General features: G+C 38.9%; 1 protein-coding gene across 4 annotated transcripts in view; it reads left to right on the top strand.

Moving 5' to 3' along the window:
• Window positions 1-529: 529 nt before the first annotated feature.
• LOC113580675 (latent-transforming growth factor beta-binding protein 2) overlaps window positions 530-22,418 on the top strand; it is an 82,657-nt gene continuing 60,768 nt past the window's right edge. For 2 of the 4 annotated variants that reach the window (XM_035532708.2, XM_035532707.2), the window contains exons 1-3: window positions 531-1,436; window positions 4,841-4,914; window positions 14,200-14,479. In XM_035532708.2, coding sequence (XP_035388601.1) covers window positions 985-1,436; window positions 4,841-4,914; window positions 14,200-14,479 — 806 coding nt within the window. In that variant the 5' untranslated portion in view covers window positions 531-984. Of the gene's footprint in view, window positions 1,437-4,840; window positions 4,915-14,199; window positions 14,480-20,681; window positions 20,736-22,418 lie in introns of all 4 variants that reach the window. The other 2 variants (XM_081721190.1, XM_035532709.2) reach the window with 2 other exon arrangements.

Raw genomic sequence — 22,418 nt, 5'->3', positions numbered from 1 at the left:
CTTGAGGGGGATTGGAGAGTGCTTTTTCCAGGCATTTGATAAAAACTGATGATACAGTCAGGAAGGATGAGGAAAAATGGACATGATAAATAATAATAAAACAAATTCCATGCACTCCATTAGACTAAGAAAAAATGCACTGTGATTTCTACAGAATGAAAAAAAGTTCATTACAAATTGGATGCTATAATATAGAACACAAAATTTACTGTGTTGTCACTGAATTAACTGTGTCTAAAAATGGTTATATAAATAACCACACTGTCTCAATAGATGTGTATAACTAAGGCTAGCGTTTTTATGAGTTTGTAGCAAAAATGTTACTACTGGCATCATCTTGCTAGCACTTAATTAATGATGGTCACAGAAGTGAGGTATTCTCTTGCACATACACAGTTTTATGAATGCACATGGCATTCTTCTTACACACGCTGCTTTCAGAGAGGGGAGTTACCAACTGTGAAAACGTATGCAAGCCCTCCTAAAAGTTCCTGATGACTTCAGATCCAAGGAGGTGGTCAGAAAAGTGGGAGCACGATTCAAACTAGAACAGTTGGCGAGAACTGCATCTGAGCATTCTTAAACACGCGTCGCCTCCGCTACTCTTCTGTTTGAGAGATCAATATGAGACGTGTCGGGCGGATTATATTCTGTCAAAAACGTATTACTTCAGTATTATTTCAGTAAACGTATTACGTATTGATACGCCTTATTTGGAAGCATAGCTGGTGATAATGAGACATTGTTCAATTAACAATTTGTCAAAAGATTATCTTTGAACGGTGATAAAGAAAACACAGGATTTGTCGAAAACTGGGAATTTTTCGCGATTTTTGAAACAACAGTTTGCGTCGCAGCCTTAAATTCGTGGTGGATACGTTTGGTTTTCGGGTAATTTAAAGATTTTTAAATTCTGGATAACGACTCAAATATTTTAGTGTTATTGGAATATCATTTAACGTCGACAGTTGTCTCGCCTAAATAATGGACCGCCTGTGGATTTTAGCCTTTGTCTCAATTGCCATTTCGGTCATGCAGATGTGCGACGGTCATTTATCTTACGCAGGTGGTCAGCACGAGGCTGCCACTGTTCGCGTTGTGTTTGAACACTTACAAGCGCGAGCGAGGAGCCCTCGTTCGACCGCGGGTGCAAGCAGGAATGGGTCTTCCGCAAAAAGTCTTCGCAGTCAGCGTCCCCTCAGCTCTGAAAGACTACGGTCGAAGACCCCCGAGCTAAATACTGTGACCGAGGTGACTACTGCTGCCACTGGTAGTACCCTGGGGAACGGAGATAGCAGGGAGCCAAGAGATAGACATGGTAGATCACCCAGACAACTTCACAGGACTCTCCCGTCTCAGAGAGCTCGCAGCGTCACAAAAAAAATCACAAGTGGGCATCAAGAGAATAAATCTACAAACACAAAGCGACTTGTTGGGTAAGCTTCAGTCAGTGATCTTTAGGTACATAGATACCTATATATTACCTTACTGACAATGGATGTACTGAACAACCATGCACAATGATGTGGGTTATCCCCTAATAGATACAACAAATTAACCAGTCAAATCCTTTTTTTCTTGGTCTGTACCTGTTTGGTACCGCTTAACAAGTAGATAAACGTGTACTAAATTTAGTGGAACAGTTTACATTTGAGGGCAATGCTTGCACTAGCCTAAATGTTAACATTAGGCTTTGGGTGATATGATCTATCTGATAAATCATAAAGAATGAATCCTGAGCAGTGGACTGGGACATGCCCTTCACATTAGGAATGTGAACTTGACAGACCTAAAAGAATGTGTGCGTGGGTTTGTTTGCATTGCTCAATTGAAGCAAATACTTATTATTTTTTAGTTCTTGTCCCAAAGGTATCTTCTGTCATAATGAATTACCAGAAAGTGTAACTGCACTGTTATTGTATGAGCTGTTGTCCATACATTCTCATGCTGCCATGTCCATAGCCACAATGAGAGTCATTCAAAACATTTGTGCTCAGTTGAGCTGGATTTCACTTTCACTGTATTCTTATTCTGAATTACTTCTGCATTTGTTTTTGTTATTTAATCCACAGGTATGCAGGAAAATTAAAAAGCTTTTTTGCTGTTACTGGTATTAGTATTTGATGTTAATCCACCAACATTCCTTGAGTATGTGTCTATTGTTTAGGGAAAGTTGTGACCCACATTGAAGCTTTTGTGAGATTATTCATGTTGTATTCCTGGTGATGCACATGAATGTGTGCTTGTGTGTGTGTGTGTGTGTGTGTGTGTGTGTGTGTGTGTGTGTGTGTGTGTGTGTGTGTGTGTGTGTGTGTGTGTGTGTGTGTGTGTGTGTGCGTGCGCGGGTGTCTGTGAGAGAGTGTGTGTGTGAGAGAGAGAGAAAGCAAATGTGAGAGATACAGTGAGAAAAAGAGAAAGAGTAAGAATGTGCATGTCTCTCTCTCTGTCTGTGTGTGTGTGTGTGTGTGTGTGTGTGTGTGTGTGTGTGTGTGTGTTGAGCGAATGTGAGAAAGAGACAGAGTGAGGAAGGGAAAGAGAGAGAGACATGCACATTCTTACTCTTTCTTTCCCTGTCTGTGTACGTGTGTGTTTGTTACTGTGGATCCACAGTCTATAGCCATGTGATCCTCCCTTAAAGCCCTGGCACCCATTTGCAGATATAGTTTGTGATCAGAAACACCTGTTTCTGTGATGGCCATCTCTCAATGTTGAAACCACTCAACATTCTTTTTACCATATTTTAACACTAAACAGAGCCATCAGTAGTTTTCATTAAACCTCTCACTTCTCACTAAATGAAGCCTCACATGTTGACCTCGTTTGTTTCATCACATAGACGAAGCATTGTACAGACAAGGGAGAAGTTTATAAAATAATCATGGCATTCTTTTTAAGTTTAGATTGATTTACCAACAAATCTAAATGCCACATTTATGTGTCATATCTGAACAAGAGTTATGGGAACCATCTAATTTATATAGTGAATTCCTGTAAACCCAGTTATGAGTAATACAGGGTCCAACTAGAGTTGGTCGAACATCTGCAGATACTTGTAGGCCATTTGTTTCACAATTCCACCTCTACACAACAGTATCATAAGAATGACATAACATATTGTGATATTTTCTTACTGTGAACAAAATATCGCACTTTAGCTGTAATTAAGACAAATCCTATATGTAACAAAGCATTCAGTTCAGTGTAACATTGTAATAATATAGCCTAATTGAACACAAAATGCCTGAGACATTTTCACATTCTCAGTCCAATTCTGCAGTTTCATGTTTGGTTTCAGGTAACCATTGATTCTGCCATCGAACTCTTCACCCAGTGTGATGAAGACACGTCACAAACTGATTTAATCTGTCCATAAGTTTTTTTGGTTCCAAGTCTCAGTTTATATGTACTTAATAATGCAGCTGTGGATTTACTGACATTAAATTATATATTTATCAATGATATATTTCGAAGCACCAAACTGCTGTTCAGGTATTTCTCTGTTTCTTTCTTTGTCTTTTGTTGCTTTTAATGTTTTAGTTTGTCTTCAGCATAAATCAAACAGTCCCCGTTTGTGTATCAGACTGAGTTTCACTTAGAGTTATGACAAAAGTAAAGCGGGCATAATGAAACAGGTGCTATTAATTATTAGTCAGCGTATTTTTTTTTGCCTTTTCTTATCCTTTAACCATGACTAAATAATCTTTTGATTACTAGTGTGAGCTGGCTTGGATGACAAATCTCTGTTCTCTGACTCACTTATTTCTGCTTCATAGTTTGGCTTGGGAAATGTTAAAAAGGAGCTCACACTCATATTGTATCAGCGAAGCTTTGAGGCGAAGGTCTCCAAGCATATCACTTACATCATTGCAATGCATCATAGGTATCACATATATCATCATGCAGCTAAAATTATTTCTTCTCTAGCCAGGTACCAGTTTACGAAAAAGTGCTACAGTTTTATAGTAAAATTTTATCAAATAAAAATATATTTCCTATACTGCCCAAACTGTAGTTCAAAATGTTAATTCAATCATATAAATGCACAGTTAAATTACAAATAAACACCTCGTGTTATTAGTGTCTTAAACCTTTAACTTAATATGTAGTCAATATTATGAATATGGATATTATGTATTATGAAATCAATCATGTAATATGTATTTTGATAAGAACAGGGATAGTTCTATGTTGATTAAAGTTGATTAATAAGCTGAGGTCAGTTTTAAAGGCTATATAAATTTCAGTACATCATCCCCATTATGTTTACTTATGTTTACACACAACACTAATATCTCAGGTCACGACTCTGACATTTGTATTGTAAAGTCATGCATATATCGTTTCCTGTGCTGTGGGCAGTCAGTTAAGCCATGGAGAGCTGTGTTTGTGGACAAAGATATGCCAGGAATTTAGTTACAGTATTAAACTTGTCATCCTTCATTTAAGAGGAGATTTATGCATGGAACAGGGTGCTTTACATATCCACTGCTGCAGCAGTGTCCCTGAGCATTTCAGATAACCTCAGGATTTATTTTCACATGGTTCCCCATGCATAAAGAGAGGCAGGCTTCATGGAACCACAGCACCAGCTAGAGTTACGCAAGCTGCTTGAAAATGTTATTGAATCAAATACAATTTAAGTGAAATTCTCTGAGGTGTGCCTAACCACATTAGAGCAAGTTTAAACGATAATAGCTCAGTTCATGAAAATCTCTAGGATGCTGTTATGTTATAACTATGTTATGAAGACTGTGCCCTTTATTTTAGGAAGTGTTGAAATACCATCCCATACTGTATGTCATGATCTTAGAAAGCACATACTTTTGTTTTCCTCCTGCAGACCACATGTGTGTGGAGGTCAGCAGTGCTGTTCAGGATGGGCTGTTGCACCTGGGACAAACCGTTGCATGAAACGTAAGTATATTCTCATATTATCTGCAATGTAGTGTCACAGAAGAATACAAGCTAACCTGTTTTTGACAGTTATGTGACTTTGAGTGTATGTTTGTATCTCTCTGACTTTAAATAATCTTTTCAGCTGTATGTAGTGTAAAGAATTTAAGTTTGTACATTGTTATAATTGCAGATTTGGTTATGTATGTTTCTTATCAGAGCTATGAGACTTCTGTTTACCCCAAACATTCTTATGGGTGCCTAAAGCCCCTTGAGGTCCAGCTAATGGTACAGATATGTACAGATTTGAAAGGGGTGAATTCATTTAGATTATACCTTTATGCAACACAACCACCACTATAATTTATCTATAGACCAGAATCTATATGCCCACAGATATATACAACTGCCGGTCTTTTGAAATATTAAACAACTGCATACCCTAGTGTTGTAAAACGCAATGTTACAAACATGTAGTGTGCATGCAAGTGTCCTTTGGTGGGTTCTCTATCATAAGAAGCAGGTCTGTTTTTATGTTTCACACTGTGTTCTTCCTAGGGCATTAATTACCAGCCCTCAGCATCTGGCTTACATAGCTCTTCTGACACAACCTCTTAATTATGGGTGCAGCTCCACATTTTTATTTGACCATGGCAATACTGGATACCTTAATTGCCTGGCAATTAAAAGCTAAAAGGCAGATAATGTAGAAGAAGGGGTGAATAATGTTCTACTTTTTTTGCAAGCTCAATTTGCAACAGAATATTAACTTTCAAGTGTTGCTTCACTTTCCGTTTGTAATTGCCCTTTTGGCTTTTTAAGTTTCCATGGTTTGAGACTAAAAACTACTAGTGTTCTACCATTACTGTTGTACCTCTCCTCAGAATTGTACTATTTCTGATTCACTTCATCAAATAACTATTAGAGTATGGAAAATACTGATCTAGCTGTTCCAAGACTGGATCTGGGAACTCTGGTCCAAAAATATTCATGGGTATTCATTTCATAAAATTAATCGATATTCATTCATCAATATTAATTAAAAAAATCTAACACTGTACATTTGAGTGGCTGTCATTCCTTCTACACAGACCCAGCCTACCAAAACTATACTACTCACAAGCCTCCTGATTGTTCAAAGTACTCTGATTACTATTTACACCTGTGTCTTGTTTTCCCTCTTGTGTTCTCCTATAAAAGCTCTTCTGTTTAGTTAGGCTGTGTTAAGTCTTGTGTACCTTATCTAGTCATCTGTTTCTGAGCTGCTGGCATTGTTATTCATTTTTGCCATTCTGTTTTTTGGACTTTTGCACATCCCCCTGTTTTCTGGCTCCCTTGCCTGCCCCTAATTTGGCTCTAGTAATCCTACTGTCGGCTGCCTGGATTTTGATCTTTGTATTGCTACTGCGTATTTGGATTATCCCTTCCTTCATTAAGTTACATCAGGTCTCCTGTGTGCGATTCCATCTCTGTTCTCTGCACCCTGACTGTGGCATTGCAGTACTGCAAAGGGCTTAAAGAAGCCATCACATGGTATCATTTTAAGGCTTTTCTCTTTATTGATTATTGCCTCTTATGTCATTTTTGTTCATGGATTTGTCTGCTGTGACTAAAAATTAAAGATTTTAGTGAACTTTCTTTACTGGAGTTATTTTTAAGTTGTGTGCATAGTTTATATTTCTTTTACTAAAATGGTGCTTATGGAGTGAACACCTTAAGTATAACTCATGCACACACACACACACACACACACACACACACACACACACACACACACACACACACACACACTTCAAATATTTACCTTTCACTTAAAGCCTGCATAAATGTGTAGTTTACTTGATTGGTAACTAACTATTGGTAAAATGGCACTTGGTAATTATCTGTTGGTTAAATGGCACTCTATTGCTGCTTGTTCATGAGTTTCAGTGAAGATGAATGCTCAGTACTGTGAAATGCATTTAAGTAGCTCAGGCACTTTCAAGAAGCAGGCAAACAGAAAAAGTAGCACATCCTTTCTAAAGATATTTGCATGAATACATCAACAGATGCTTGGCAGTTTTCTCTCTACATCTGGTTCTCTTTAGTACTTGGCTCTCACCCAGGTGGGACCACACCCTACTCAGCTGACCAAAGTCCCACCCCAAGTCCCATGTCAGGGGTCATTACTAGTTCCAAGCTGCCTGACTTGGAGAGCCTAACACTGGAAATGTTTCTTGTTGTTATATTCACTTATTTTCAACAGACACACACATGAAGTTGTGGGCAGAAGCTACAGTTGTGGTTGGAAGTTTACATGCACTCATCATGGACATGAATGTCATGAAAATATTGGGCTTTCAGTGATTTCCTTGAGCTGTTCTTTTTCTGGGGCAAAATGAGTGTATAGCAGTAATCTTTAAAAGAAAAAAAAGATTTTGGTGCACAAGTTAAATTTTTTAGGGTTGTCTCAAATCAGTATTGTCAAAAATATACATACATTTGATTAAATGTCCTTTAGCAAGTTGAACTTTGAACAGACACTTTTGCTAGCCAACAGCAAGCTTCTGGCAGTGGATATTTGACCACTTTTTTTGGTAATGTTCCACTAAATTGGTTGGTTTCCTGGAATGGACCTGACTTTTAAGCACAATGCACATATTTTTGATAGGGTTCAGGTCAGGACTTCAGCAAGCCATTCCAAAAGCTTAATGTTAGCCTGTTTTATGCATTCCACAGGCAACTTTGATGTGGTTGGGGTCATTGTCCTGCTGGAAGGCCCAATTTTGTTCAGGTTTCAACTGTCTAGCTGATGGTTTGAGGTTATTCTGCAGAAATCTGATATAGTCCATCTTCATTATTCCATCCAATTTGTGCAGTATACCAGTTCCACTGACTGAAGAACAGCCCCAGAATATGATACCACCACCATAATTAACACTTGGTACAGTTCTTGGAGTTGAATGCCTCACCTTTACTCCTTCAAACATGCCTCATGTTATTGTAGCCAAACAACTCAAACTTTGTTTCATCTGACCATAAAACCTTACTCCAGAAGTATGCTTCTTTGTCCATGTGGTGAGCTGCAATCTTTAGTCAATCATGAAGGGGTCCATTTTAGATTAGGGTTTCTTTCTTGGATGGCATCCTCTCAGTACCTGGATAGGAAAACTCTCTTGACTGTCATCAGTGACACTGGTGTGCCAGTAGCTTCCAGTTCATGGCTTTGATGATTCTTGACCATCTGAACCAATTTGCTCTCAGCTGATGACAACGGTTTGGGTCTTCCTCTAGACCTTGGCAAAGTGGCAAGACCTCCCTGTGACTTCATACAGTTGTTTGAATTGATGCTCTTGGAATTTACAGTTGTTTAGAAATAGGTCCAAGAAACCATCCTGACTTGTGTAAATGAGCTCATTAGACTTGCCGATTGTGTTGTGTGTGGGTCACTCCAATAAGTGCTGTCAAACAAACCCTTTTTATGTAGGCACTACTGGCTGTAGCCAACTAACAGGAAATTATGAGGCCCTGGCCTAATTTAAATTAAATTACATTTTGAATCTTTCAGCACAACTGAAACTTATATTCAAATAGGTGCCCAGGTTGGGGCTAGACACTGGATGATCATAATTACTCCTTTTAGATTGTTCAGAAGTTTATGTTTTTCCCTTTTTGTGAGGATGTTTTACTCCATTTGTAATAGTGATAAGCATGTCTGAGGAATGCAAGAGTTTGTTGTTTTCTTCATTTCTTTTCAGTTTACAATATGTATGGTAAATAAATAGCTTCAATATGATTAAATGCCTAAGAATATTGCCTACATGTATTTTGTTTGTTTACTTTCTAGAACTTCAAAACTAAGTTCAAGCCATCTGTTACATTAATTGATCATCATCATCATCCTATTAGTTGTTTCTGTCCAATTAAAATCAGACTAGTCAATTGGCCCTACTTTCAATTCACCAAATTATTTATTTATTATTTATTTTGGTATTTACTTATCAACAACAATAAATAGTCTTAGACGTATCTGCAATATTAACGTGCGTGTGTGTCTCATAGAGCAAGTCTGTTAGATCCTCCCTTATGCTGTGCATAGATTGGACAGATAAATCATGGGTAGTCTGTCTTATTCCAACTAGGCAAACGTCTCCATATCAGTAGAACATGACACTTTCAACAGCTTCACTCCACAGATAACAAATCACTTAACACTTGGTGCTAACGGAATTTTTGGTTTGATAAAATCTTGGACTACACCTCACATATTGGCTAACTTCTTTAAAGTTCTTTGTTTGGCATATGAAGTATATAATATAATTCTATTTCTAATTTGTGTCATTTGTTAAATGATATGTTGGCTAGTAATATTCTGGTTGGAGTCTTTCACAAGTAGTATTAAAGTATATTCTGTCTCATTTTGTGTAATTTCAGCATTTGCTTCCATGTGGTTTTGGAATGCTATTTGGAATGTCAGTTTCTGCTACAGGATTTATTCAATATTAATTTTAATGCTGAGGTGGCCATGTTGTGGCTTATTCTCTTCCTCTTTCCTGGCACCTAATTGTTTTCTCATTATCTGGTTTAGTAACATTATTTGCTGCTCACAAACAGGATGTCTAATTGGCACTAAATGTGTGAAGAATTCCCGCAGTGTATTTTGTGAGGAGGTTGGCAAATTGAGCAAATTTTTTTTTTTTCTTCTTCTGAATACAGCACGCAGAGGAGTTGAGAGTTTAGTTTCTCAGGCGTAGGCTCTGTGCACATGTGAGAAGAAGCATAAATGTACACATGTAAATTTCTAAAATAAATATTACCGATTAACCCCAAAACAGCTGCCAGTGAATCCTGAAAAAACTAGTAACGCAAAGATTAGGTAAGTAGGTAGCGAGTGTGGTACTAGTTAGATCAACCTTAACAATGCAGCTCTTGTATGAGTGATTGCTTGTGCTTAATATAAAAAGGACAGTTTCAGAGTGGACGAGGAGTGAACTTACTCAGGAGGTTTCTAGACTGTGGAGTTACACAGCAACTTTTTTCAAACTTCTGTTTTAGCTTTTGCGTATAATGCAACTTCTGTAAAGAAAATGAAATTAATATCCCAGACAGGCACTATGAAAAAACCTGTGAAACAGCATACCAACTTTAAGCTCTCATTTGGGATTTGTCAAAGTTGTGTAGGTGAGTGAGAGAGAATGAGAGAGAGAAGAGCAAGAAAACGAGGGGTGGGAAGAAAGAAGCAAAGTACATTTTTAACAGTTCCTTTGCACCTCACCATGTGTCTACCAGCTGGATATGCATCAAGCACCGATCTATGAGCACATGAACATTGGTTCCCTGAACAACACTGATGAAGGAGGGCCCACTCTCGCACAGGGATATGAATTACTGATCTTAACATATGCATAGGCTTAGCAATTTTAACACCTTCAATAAAAGCAATTATTTTGTGATCTGGAAGTTTAAAAAATATTGAATATTAGGGCTAAAGTTGGAAATTTCTGAATACTTTGCAGAAGACACTCCCTTTAGATGGGGTGTTTTTTGTAAGGGTATTGAGCTAGGAGTGAGGTAATTTGCTGCACAGACAGTCACGGAGCCCTTTCTGTTCTTTACTAGGCCTGGGTGGGTTAGCATAGGGCTTACACAGTTCACTGCACTGGGACATAACTCTTTCTGACAGACTGGAGAGTTTTATGGGCCATCAGACACAGCCTGAAATTAATACACACTATAGCAAGACACCGTTTTCCCAATGGCTTGTTTTCAGTTAGATAAAAGATTGCTACTTTTTTCCTCTCGCCTCTAACCTATGTATGAGGTGATTATTTGGGTAGTTTCCTCATCATCATTTTATAGATGAATCATAGTTATAGTAATTTTGAGTTACCTACCACATCCAACATTGAATTCTGGCCAGCTTCTCACAAACTAGTCTCTTGTTAAATGTACAGTGGTTTTACTTTTTCAGTGCTGTCAATAAAGGTCAGCTTTATTTTTTTTTAAGTTTCAGAAAGAGACACGTGTTGAATATTCACAAATTAATGTGTTAAACCTCTTGTGATAGCTAAGGTTAACTCATAGTGACTCAGCCTGAAAGCTTCCAAACATGAGTAGAGTGGTCTGATTACCAGCATTTAAACCATGGTTTACCTACAGCAGCTTCCTCCACAGCCAGTCATAATATACATGCATGACTCCCCCTCATTGCCAGATGGAAATCGTTCTTACTGCATGGAGTTCTCCTGAGAGAGCTGCTTCAGAGTTCTGGGTGTAGCACAAAATAGTAAAGCTTACACACCAGACATGGTTGGGTGTAAACTAGGGCAATCCTTTTTTATCAGGTTAGTGTGACTGAAATTATGCAGAGGTAAAAGATTTGGTACCCAGTGTAATGGGTCAGGCATTCTGTATGTTACTTTAATCATATTCTAGCCTTTAAGTAAGAATTAGAGAGTAAGTATATAAAAACTGATAGTATTCTGCAATCAAAGCAATGCTACACTATAATTTTCTATATAAGCAAGTGAAAGTGTCTTCATGTTAGATATGACACATAGCCCCCAGTCATTAAAACTAAACGTTTTATACCCTTTCTGGGCTAATTGCTGTATCTGTTTAGGTTAAACATCTACCACTCAGATTTCATAGTAATTAGGATTTTGAAACAACAGCCATGTATTGTGGGACTTTGCAGATGTCAAACATACAGTTTTCTCCTTAACTCCAGCAGTTTGCTTCAGCGATGAGAAGGAATGGTAGAATTTAATTTATTTATTCAATATGTGCTGACTGCTCTAAATATTGTGTCATTATGTAGCAGGCTGAATAATTTCCAATGTTATTGTTCGTGATGTCAGAAGTGGTGAACATTACAGTGATCAGTATCCTTTAACGAAAGAGGGAGGTCAAATTTACCAGCAGTAAATGTCCATATTTATGAACATTATCTAAGCAACTGTGTCCAGACGCAGACATCGTGATACAACATACATATTGCTGAGACCATTTATCATGATATTTACAGGGCCCAGATGAGGATAGCACTGGGAATGCTTAACTTGTTGACCCTTCCTGAGAGCTGTCTCCCTTCATTAGACTCTTTTAATCTAAAGACACTCTAGTGGAGCTGTTCACTTCACTATAAATATTGCCTTTCTACCTCATATCCCCTCAGATAGGTCTTTTACATTACTCTCTTGTTGAAAGAGTAAGTAGTGTAAATGGGTGAAAAAAATCATGTCAGCAAAACAGTGTGCATTGTGCGTCAATGTGATTTTTCTACTGTGAAAGCAAGCAGCAGCACATTGTAAACAGATATTAAATAATGCTGGCCATCAGAAAGCATGAAGCTAATTCCATTGATTAAAGGGCCCATTACATCTCATTACATCATAAATGACAGGGAATGGAGTCTGAGAAAGTGCATCATGTTCGCTCTTTGGACCACTGCATCTCTGCAGACTGGATATACTGTCTGCACAATAATTACTATGACAGTGACTATGCAAAAAATGCTCCATTCCATCTTCCATCACTAATTTTGTATTTTATACTGGAACATGACATTGTGAAGTGAATGGAATGTGAAGCAATTAGTTTTAGTGATTTGCAAGGCAAATCTGCATGACAGCAATTAATGCAACAGTGTTAGGCAGAGTATAGCAGGAAGACCTACTCCTGAAGCAGTGAGAGCACAGCATATCCACACACAACACCATAGAATGAGTACAGTATTTTTAAGGTCTCCCATTACAGTTGCTTCCATATTTAGTCATAATTAAAGGTAGAGCGCTTTATGGCCATTGTGCTATCTCTCTGTATAAGACATCAAGATTTCTTTTGCTGCAAAAAATATTGGGTTGCACTTTATGTTCTTCAGAGCTAAAATCAACAACTTGACCCACTATTTTTATGACCATGATTGCACTTAGGTTCTTATAAAGACATACAATTGATAAGTCCTGAAAGGAGTTCAGGTAGAACTTTAAAAAAAATGATTCTGTGACTATCTCTTGCTTTCCATTGCAGGGCAACCCTGGACCCTAGTTCATGGGCCACATCACAATAACAGGAAACAGTGACTGATCCAGGCAGTGGAGCATGGAATGCTTCAGCACCATGCCAGAATAGCTGGAGGAAGCGTTTCTGCTTGTAATCTGTTAGTGTCCCTGGCATCTGTGTCAATAGCATTCCTACATTCGTTGACAGAGTGCCGCTGTTTGCTTTAGCCGCCACAGAGCAGAGGCCTGATTTACTGTTTGAGGACAATGCCATAAATTCTGGGTTGCCATCTTCTCCATATAGCCGTGTCAGAAGATGGAGAGCCTTATTTGGTTTGCTTACCATGCTACAGGCCCATGGATGCTGTTAATGTAGTCAGGTGGCCCACTTGCAGGGTGCATGGATTGTTTTTCAGTCAGCTATGACTATGGAGTTACCTCATGCTGGCCGTATGCATAAACAATTGATAAATATTTTTGACCATCAATCACTTATGGGAGAACATATTCTAATTAATATAGCAAACAGGAAATAAACATGCTATAGGTAAAGTATAAGTCTAAATGAAATATTTACTGTTGTTTTTAAATAGGTTTTGAGATATCTGCACTATAAGGGATCTAACCTCTTTCTAATCTCTGTTGACTTTATTTTTTATAAATTTGAGCTTTTTTTTTTTACAATTCTTTACAATTAAAAAAATGTTTTTTGAGAATAAATTTATTTTGAAAATAAATGAGCTGCAAGTCTCGCTAATGTACCTTACATTTAATGTGTGGCAATTTGATTTGAGGGGATGTTGCCTAAGACAAGACAACAAAAAAGCCTTCACCCTATCATCATGCGCTTTCTGGGTTGAGCCCTGATGATACCACAACCACCGGTGAACAGGAGTCCAAGGCAGTAAAGTTGGTGCTGCTGTCTGGGTGGGAGGGATGGTATTACTCTTTCCCCTGTCATTCACAGTGACATTAGCCAACTGTGGATGTTTGTACTTGCTGATGAAGGCAATTAGCATTCCTCTGAATGCGTTCAGCTGCCCTGTCCAGCTGAGATGTCTCAGAGGGGGCATGTGCTCACCGCACCCTCCACATTTGATAGTTGAGGAGAGCTAGTTATCTGTTGGGTAGGAATTGGCATAATGACTAAAGGTGAGAGAAAAAACAGGATAAAGAAGGAAACTTTATCTCGTTGGACAGATCAGTCTGTCTATTTTATATAAAAGTCCCTGGCAGTAACAGTGATGATTTTTTACAAATCTGTGATCCACAGCTACATGTTGGTGTACCACTAACTGTACTGTGCATGTGTTTGTCCCTGTAGCGGACTGCCAGCCTCCATGTCAGAACCGGGGTTCCTGCAGCCGCCCCCACACCTGTGTGTGTCGTTCAGGATTCCATGGAGCCCACTGTGAGGAGGTTTCCCCCGAGCAGGTCTACATCCGCACCGGGATATCCAGGGTGTTGACCCCCATCCAGCCTGGCACTGATTCTGGCCAGTGGCAGCCAGTTCGCAGGCGACCCACTGAGAGGCAAGCAATTGACACCAATACCAGAACCCAGATCCCCCAACCTCTACCCACCAGGTTGCCCCATTCAGCAGTGTAAGTCTTTCATCACTTCTCCCATATATGGGGAATCATAGAATACATTAGTGAAAAAAATACAGTAGTCTCTTATCTTCTCTCCTGTGAATGAAGAACTAGAGAATACACAAATTATGAAAAAGAAGATGCAACAGAAAAGAAAAATATGATCATAGTTTCTTAGAAACATAAACTTCCAGTCAGAGTCAGGGTCTGACAGATTGTTGGGCCCTGTAGAATCTGTGCTGTCACTGTTTGAATGCTGCACATAACCTGGACCGGTGAGGCCTTCCTCAAACACTAAGCTACTCATTTCTTGGTTTACATCGAGGCTGTGTAATGATTAATCTCTGTTATTTTGTGTTTGGTCATCCTTAACTTGGTCAACTGGATGTAAATGGTCTTTTCTTGGCCTTATATGTAACCCAACATGAAAAAGCTTTTTTTTTTTAAATTCATTGAATTTATTTCTTTATCACAACTCCTGATTAATTATACTTTAAGGCTGCTTAGGAAGATATTGCAGCTACTTTGTGACATATATGAATATATCTCTCAATCCACAAGTAGGTCCTGTTTAATAAACCACAAACATTGGACATAAATGTAAACTTTTAATAAACTAATATAAACTAATGCAGATGAGCTGCAGTTGGATCACTGAGTAAAGAGATGGAAAAGTTCATTAGTTTGAATTGAGTAGTAATCAAAGTGTTTGATGGCATTTTGATGGTTTTTGATCAACCTTTTTGTACACAGTGACATGAGATCGAATTAACACACACACACACACACACACACACACACACACACACACACACACACACACACACAAAACCAAACAAACACACACACACACACACACACACACAAATATATATTTTCCTCAATGTCTTCCTTAGACTGGCTGGATATTTTTTGTTGGTAAACCACTCTCATCCTAACAGTGACATTGACTGAATGTGTAAACTCTTATGAACATGTCCAGCATCATTGCTGTGATGATAATTGCCTGCTAACCAAATAAAATACAGTCATAAGATAAGTGTACTGGATAAAGTCCTGGTAAGGTAGGTGCAAGGTAGGGCTGAAGGTTTGAGTTTATATTATGACTGACACTAATTATAGCTTGAGACATTTATTAAAGCAGACAGGAGATTTTATGAGACAGCAAAGTAAGACCTTCACATTAATATTTATTAACGTGTTATCCCTGGATTCTCTAAGGGGGGCTTGGAGGACCCATAGCATAAACAAAACATGTAAAATCAAGGGAAACCAAAATGAGTGTAATTTCCAAGAGAGAAATTGCAGTAAAATAGTCTAGTGAGTGAAAAATGTAGTTTGGCAGGGTTTCTTGCCTTTATGTAGCACCATAAAAAACAATTTTCTCTAGACCCTAGTCACTCCACTGCCCCAACAATGAGTACTGGCACACATAAGGTGCACAGGAGCAGCTCCGTGTGCCTACCTTTGCGCCTTCATACCTTAGGCTCCTACTTCTCCAGGTCTGTCAATCATTTTGAAGGTGCCTCCCAGTGAAATACCTGCAAGGAGCTTGAGTGCTGCTGTTTGACTAGGCCTCCTTTCAGGTGTCAGAGCTTTGCCAGCTCTATGATGGGTTTTGTTATGGCTTGAACTTTGTTACATTAGATACTGAAAGGATATATTTGTTAAGCGGTATGAAAATAATATCATGCTTTATCCACATAAAGGTTGGGCTTTATTTTATTATAGTGTTTTCCTGTTAGCTTTGATCCCAACAGCTTTCTAAACCATGAAGGATGTAATGGATGCTATTTTTGTATAAATGCCGAGGAATGTACATTTTCTTTGCCAGTTTGGCGTCTTTGACGCATCCCAGCAAAGCTCTTGAATGTATAGTTAATGGTGGTGATGTACAGTTTGGTGGTGTCACAGAATTCAGTCTGTGAAATTTTTAAATATTCCAGCCAGTGCTTAGTGGATCAAATCTTCATGTGCAAATCTTCAGCACTCTTTCCCCACACCGCTCTTTGTTTTGTAATTAATCCAAGGCTTCTGTTTAAAGTGCGCAGTTGCCATGCACATGTTTGCTTTGATATGCTCTCAGTGAACAATTTTTGCAGTCTGAATCACAGGCCTGTAACCAGCACTTTCTTGTTTTTAGAATTATGGGAGCCAGACACAGGATCTTAGTCCCATATTCTGGGAAGCTGAGTGGTCAGAGCATCTCTCTCAGGGCTGACTAATGTCTCTGAAAACAGGTGGTGCTGATCTTCACATGAGCCACTGCATAAATGGGATGCAGAAAGTGATACTACTCAGACATATTAGCTGTAATTACATTTCATTGTGGACAATGTGGATTGTCAAAAAGAAATATTGTGACAACAAGGACTAGTAAGGATTTTAATTTTTAGCATTTTAAGTGTCCAGTATGATGTTAAGCATGCTACTGTAGCTCACCTGGTAGAGCAGCTAGAGCAAGGTGCACACATGCTGTCATACTGATATCCATATTGCTCTGGATAAAAGCTTCTGCCAAATGGCAGAATCTGATAAGAGGCATGTTCCCTTGGGATTTGAACCCTTGACCTAGTGATGCTGGCTAATTTACCTTTTTTACTAGGTGAGCTAAGCTTGATCTACAGTCAACTTACTGCACACTGTGTCAAGTTACATAATCCTGGGTGCAAATCCAGAAGTGAAACTGCTGCCTCCAGTGGGCAGTAAGTCTTTGTGTCAAATATCAGAGCATACTTCAGAAATGCTGTTGAACTTACCAACAGGACAAGAGTAACATGAGGTCAATGTCAAATTGCTGAAGGGTGCCAAGCCCACATTAACAAGTACAGCTTCTGCCCTGCAAATTTATATGTCTTGCTGGTTTTGTCCAATTATCTGTACATTCTCTTCCTCATTCCATTTTAAAGAGCAGTTGCCCTGAAATGCATGCTCAGAGATTTTCATGAATCAACCAATCAGCAAATTTGAAATGTTTCATACGTACATTTTTATGCAATTTTTGGACCTTTTCTATTTATACAAAAGCGACAGAGATGTTGCTTGTTACCTTACTTATTTGCCATGTGTCACACTTCACAGATCCTGTGCTGTGCTTGTGTCTGGGAAAACGATTTGGGTGTTCCACGCCAGGAAGTAACACCTTTCCACTGTCGTGGCCTGTGCTTCTGTTTGTTCAGCTATGCAATGCCGAACACCCCCACCCCCCCAAAAAAATGGGATTGTGGTATACAGGACCCAATAGGTGCCTTGGCTAAGGGTTAGTAAAGCCGGACATTGTGAAGGGCTTAAGAGGTTGTCTGGCTGTGCTGTGTCTAGCCAGTTCAGCCCAGACAGCCAACTCCAGTCCTCAGGCTGCTGCCAGCTGGCCTCCTGCTGTAATGAAATCACTATTTGCAGACTCTCAGCAGGGCAGCATATGGTGAGAGTGTGCACTGGTGTATTTTTTTAAGGGAAGCAGTTTGTTACCGGTGGAGATTGTTTCAGCTACCTTAAACCATTGCAAAAAAACCACATTTTTTTTTCTCTTACATTAAACCAGGCTTTCTGCAGGTGGCAGAATACTGTTGATAATAAGGGGAAAATGATATATGTGCAGTCACAGTGTGAACACTTAAAACTCACACACAAAATCCTGAGGTATATATGGTTAGGTCATGAAGCAAGTTTGCTTCCAGAAAAATAAAAATAAACTGGTAAAATTTAGAAAGTCGATCCTGAAGAACTCTTCTTTTGAGTCTGCTGAACTGCTAATAAAGCCTCATCTGGGAAGCAGATGTAGGGATACAATTTTGCCCCAACAAATGAAATGAAAAGACTGGCAAAAAATCACCTTTCCCTGATTTCCTGATCCCATGTATTCCTGAGGTCTCCCATATTTACATCTCCATCCTTCCTTTATCTAGATCCTTGGATTTTTGCCATCTCATGATGAGCCAGAAATGAAAAGGTTCTGCTCACTAACCTTAAAATAACAGCTTCCTTTAGCCAGAACCACACAAATAATTGGTTTATTCAGCCCCTCACTTACCCATAGCTGGACTAACGGTAATGTTCACTTTCCTTTGAGACTCCAGCTCATGTGCATTCTTGTGTACTTTCCGGAAGATATTAGAAAGTACAGCCTGAGTGTGTTATTAGTCATAGCTTTATGTGGTTAAGGGACAGTTGCGCGCACACAAAACACACACACATGCATGCGCGCGCGCGCACACACACACACACACACACACAGACACACACAGACACAGACACACACAGACACAGACACACACAGACACAGATTAATTACACCGATTATGTACTCAGATACTCAAACTTATGCACTCAAACTTTAAGCCCCTTTTCCCCTTCTCTCATCACTGTTGTCCCAGACGCCAGGAATAGCTGGTGAGATGATCTGTTGTGGCAGGCGAACGGGGGACTGGAGCCCTCCTCTGAGCTCCCCAGCCTGGCCTCACTGACGTCAGGGCTCCACAGGAAAAAGATGAGGGCTAGCTCAGGAAGTGCGTGTGGCATGCACTTTCAGCGCCCCAAAAGGTGCTGTCTGTCAGTGGCCAGCCCTTACATAATGGTAGACAGATAATGGTAAGATGGATTTTGGCATCTATTGGAGGAAGCTCTTTTTTGAACTGTGATGACCTAGAGGTTAGAACATCTTAAAAAAACATTAACACAAGCTTAATTGTAAAGTTTATGTTGCAACATGAATCTCTGCACACTCATTCCTGAAATGTGCTACAGTAAATGTGTTCCTTAAAATCCAATTGGCATAAACAAACCCACACCTGATAAACAAGCTTTCAAATCTGACTCTTACTGATGTGGGAAAATGCAGTAGTTTTACCAATGTCAATAAACACTGATGGATAAATCATTAAGTAAAACATTAATAGTATTTTTACTTTTTTCACCACTTCTAAATACACCACATACAGGTATACATGAGACAGTGTAACTTTGAGAGTGTGTATTTAAGAGTAGTTCTTCTATGTATATTTTCCTTTGTTACTTAGAAGAAGGAATGTAACACACAATACCTTTACACATTAGAATGATTTCCACAGTACTGGCTAGTCATGTCACTTGTTGGTGTATGACTAAACCCAGCAGCTGATGACCTAAGTTTACTCAGACACCAGCACCCTTCCTCAGAGGAAATTTGAGGTTTCTCTGGGAGTTTTGAAAGCATTAACCAAGGCAAGGCATTCATTTTATTGTAACCACAAGTCTAAATATAGGTCCATAGAACAGCTGCCAGTGATGACCAGTGTTATTTGTTGTAGAAGCACATGTATTGAGATGTGGAGTGGTATTATTGTCCCACTATGGGCTAGTGACAACCGTAAGTATAATTTGGTATAATTCAAAAAGATGACTTCAATTGAGAAAGAAAAGTAAATAATGCTAATATAAAAAAAAGTAGTCTACTTTGAATAGTAGAAATAAGAATCACACAGTGTAACTGTTATGAAATGCCTCATTGGGAGGCTTTACTTTTCAAATACTGTATATCAGAAATTAAAAGTTTTAATCCACTTCACATGCCTGGCTCTTCTGTAAGGCGTGGTTTATAAACATGATGTTGTCATAGCAATCCCAAAGCCGGGAAGTTGTGTGTACTGTTCTGCAGACTGGGCCTCTGCCTGGGAAAGCTATCCTATTCTACCACCTGGCAATCTGCTTTTCTGATCTAACAGGAACATCCAGGATAAGCATGTGAAGGCTGGGACACCTCATCCCATGACCCAGAGAGGAAGCCACTTGCCAGACCTCTGAGGGGCGGGGAGGGTGGGGACAAGGGCAGGAGGGAGGCGAATATGTTCCTGACAGATATTGACTTTCACATATGGAATAGCTCTTATTCCATTCCTGACAGCGAGGTAGAAACTCACATCCAATTTATGTTAACCAGGGAATCACAAAGATGTGTTATCTTTGTTGTCTGTGTTTATGCATCTGGGTGGACCTCAGCAGTACAAGGGAAGTCACAGCCAGAGTGTCTCCATGTGTCGGGGTAAAACGAGTGTGTCTGTGACATGGGGTTGACCTCTGACATATGAGTTGCCTCCTGAGCAGTGTCACTCTTTGGTGTGGAGGGAGTGAGGGGTTAGCGCTTTCCGGAGCGGAGGTGACATCCTCTGCAGTGATTTAGAACAGAAGGTTCTGTTGGATTTCACTGCAAACACTGGATTATGTAACATCAACATAACAGAGACTGCAGCCTCAGCATTCAACATGAATCTGCATCCTTCACACCAGCCACAAGGTATTATTACTTCAAATAATCATAACACACTACTTCAGATGCTATAAATATTATGTTTAAATATACAAAACTTGTTCTAATATGAGTTTAAGGTTTAAGTTTATGCTGTTGGCTAAGACATCTTTAAATCTTGAGTTCTTAACTGTAATCTAATTGTATTTTATAGATTTCAATTGTGTTAATGGAATTTATGATGATGCAAGCATTTCAAAACATGTGGTAACACTTTCCCCTTAAATTTCCCTTTAATTTTGTTTAGCAATTCATAAACTGAAATTGCCAGTAATCTATAAACTGTAATCATATTAATATAATAAAGTATAAGTATTTTACCCCTTATTATTAATTAGTCATAAAATACTGTGTGTAGGAAATGAATTGCTTAATGTTAACTGTGAAAAGAAAGCATTTTGAGACTAGGACTTCACTTTTCCACATTCTTCTTGCACTCTAGGCTGTTGTGCACCTGTTTGGCTTAGATATTGATCCACAGAGGTTTGTCAGACCTTAATCTTTATGACTTTAGAACTTCAGTATTCAACAAGACCATTTATGCTGTGGCTGCCTCTGTCTCGTTGAGACAGTTATTTACATATTTTTATATAGGTGGAAAATTCCAGAGACCTTTTTTTGTGGTCTCTTAAGTTTTGCAGGTATCTTCCAGGCCTGCTGATTTGGGGCCCTAAATATCAGAACTGCAGGGTCCCTTGTGCCCCTCTAGGAGCCACTGGTCTCTGCCTATCCTCTCTGTGCTCTAGTCTTAATTCTTACTCCTTCAAGTGCTGAGTGGGACATTGACGAGTTGCTGTATATGACAAGTCGTATAGACCTTGAGGGAAAAATAGCCATTTCAGTTACTTCCAACCAATAAATATACCAGGAATAATGTATACATAAAAAGCATATGTTAACATGTAATTCATGAAATATCTCTCAAAATGAAAGATTAGAATTGGATACATTTTTTGTTTCCAACTTCAATTGAAAGGTCAGCTATATCTGTTTTATGAAGCAAATGACTGCCTCCTGTATAAGCACAAAAGAAGACACCAGAAAACTGCCCAGTAACTCATTCTGGATGCCATGTGTACAGCATCTATATCCTCGACATTCATGATAAGAAGGGTGGGGAAAGGGAATATGGACTGATTTTGCATTTGTTGCTGAAGATACTTGTCTCATGACACACTCACCTTTTCTTAGAGGAGCAAAATATGCCATGATTTGCAATTACACAAACCCACAATGATTGAAGATGCTATCAGTGCACAATAGGCCAATTGGGGCTTAATTGTTCACTGATGTTTGGCCCTGTCCAGTATGGATAATAATGGAGACCACAAGTCCTCTGCTTCATGCAGGAAAATGGTCTATTGCCAAAGCTCATCTTAAATGCCAGGTGTACAGCTGCCTTGCATACAGAATAAATGAAAAATGTATTCCATGTATTGCTGCTTACGTTATGCATTGGTGTTACTTATGGTGCTTTAGATAGACAAGATTATTTTTAGTTTGTTTGGTTGGAGGAAATTTTATAGTTTTCATAAAGTTTTCAAATTAACAATGAGAACCACAATTAAAACATATGTCTTTAATTGAATGTACAAATAACCATTAAAGAAATAAGTATTTGAATGCTTTCCTTCAGAGCTCAAACCTACTAACCTTAAAGCAGATGCTCTA

This window comes from Electrophorus electricus, chromosome 10 (genome assembly GCF_041902795.1).
Source record: "Electrophorus electricus isolate QZ-2024a chromosome 10, ASM4190279v1, whole genome shotgun sequence".
Classification (NCBI taxonomy): Eukaryota; Metazoa; Chordata; class Actinopteri; order Gymnotiformes; family Gymnotidae; genus Electrophorus; species Electrophorus electricus.
Note: the sequence above shows the minus strand (reverse complement) of the source record. Positions and strands in the feature narration are given on the sequence as shown.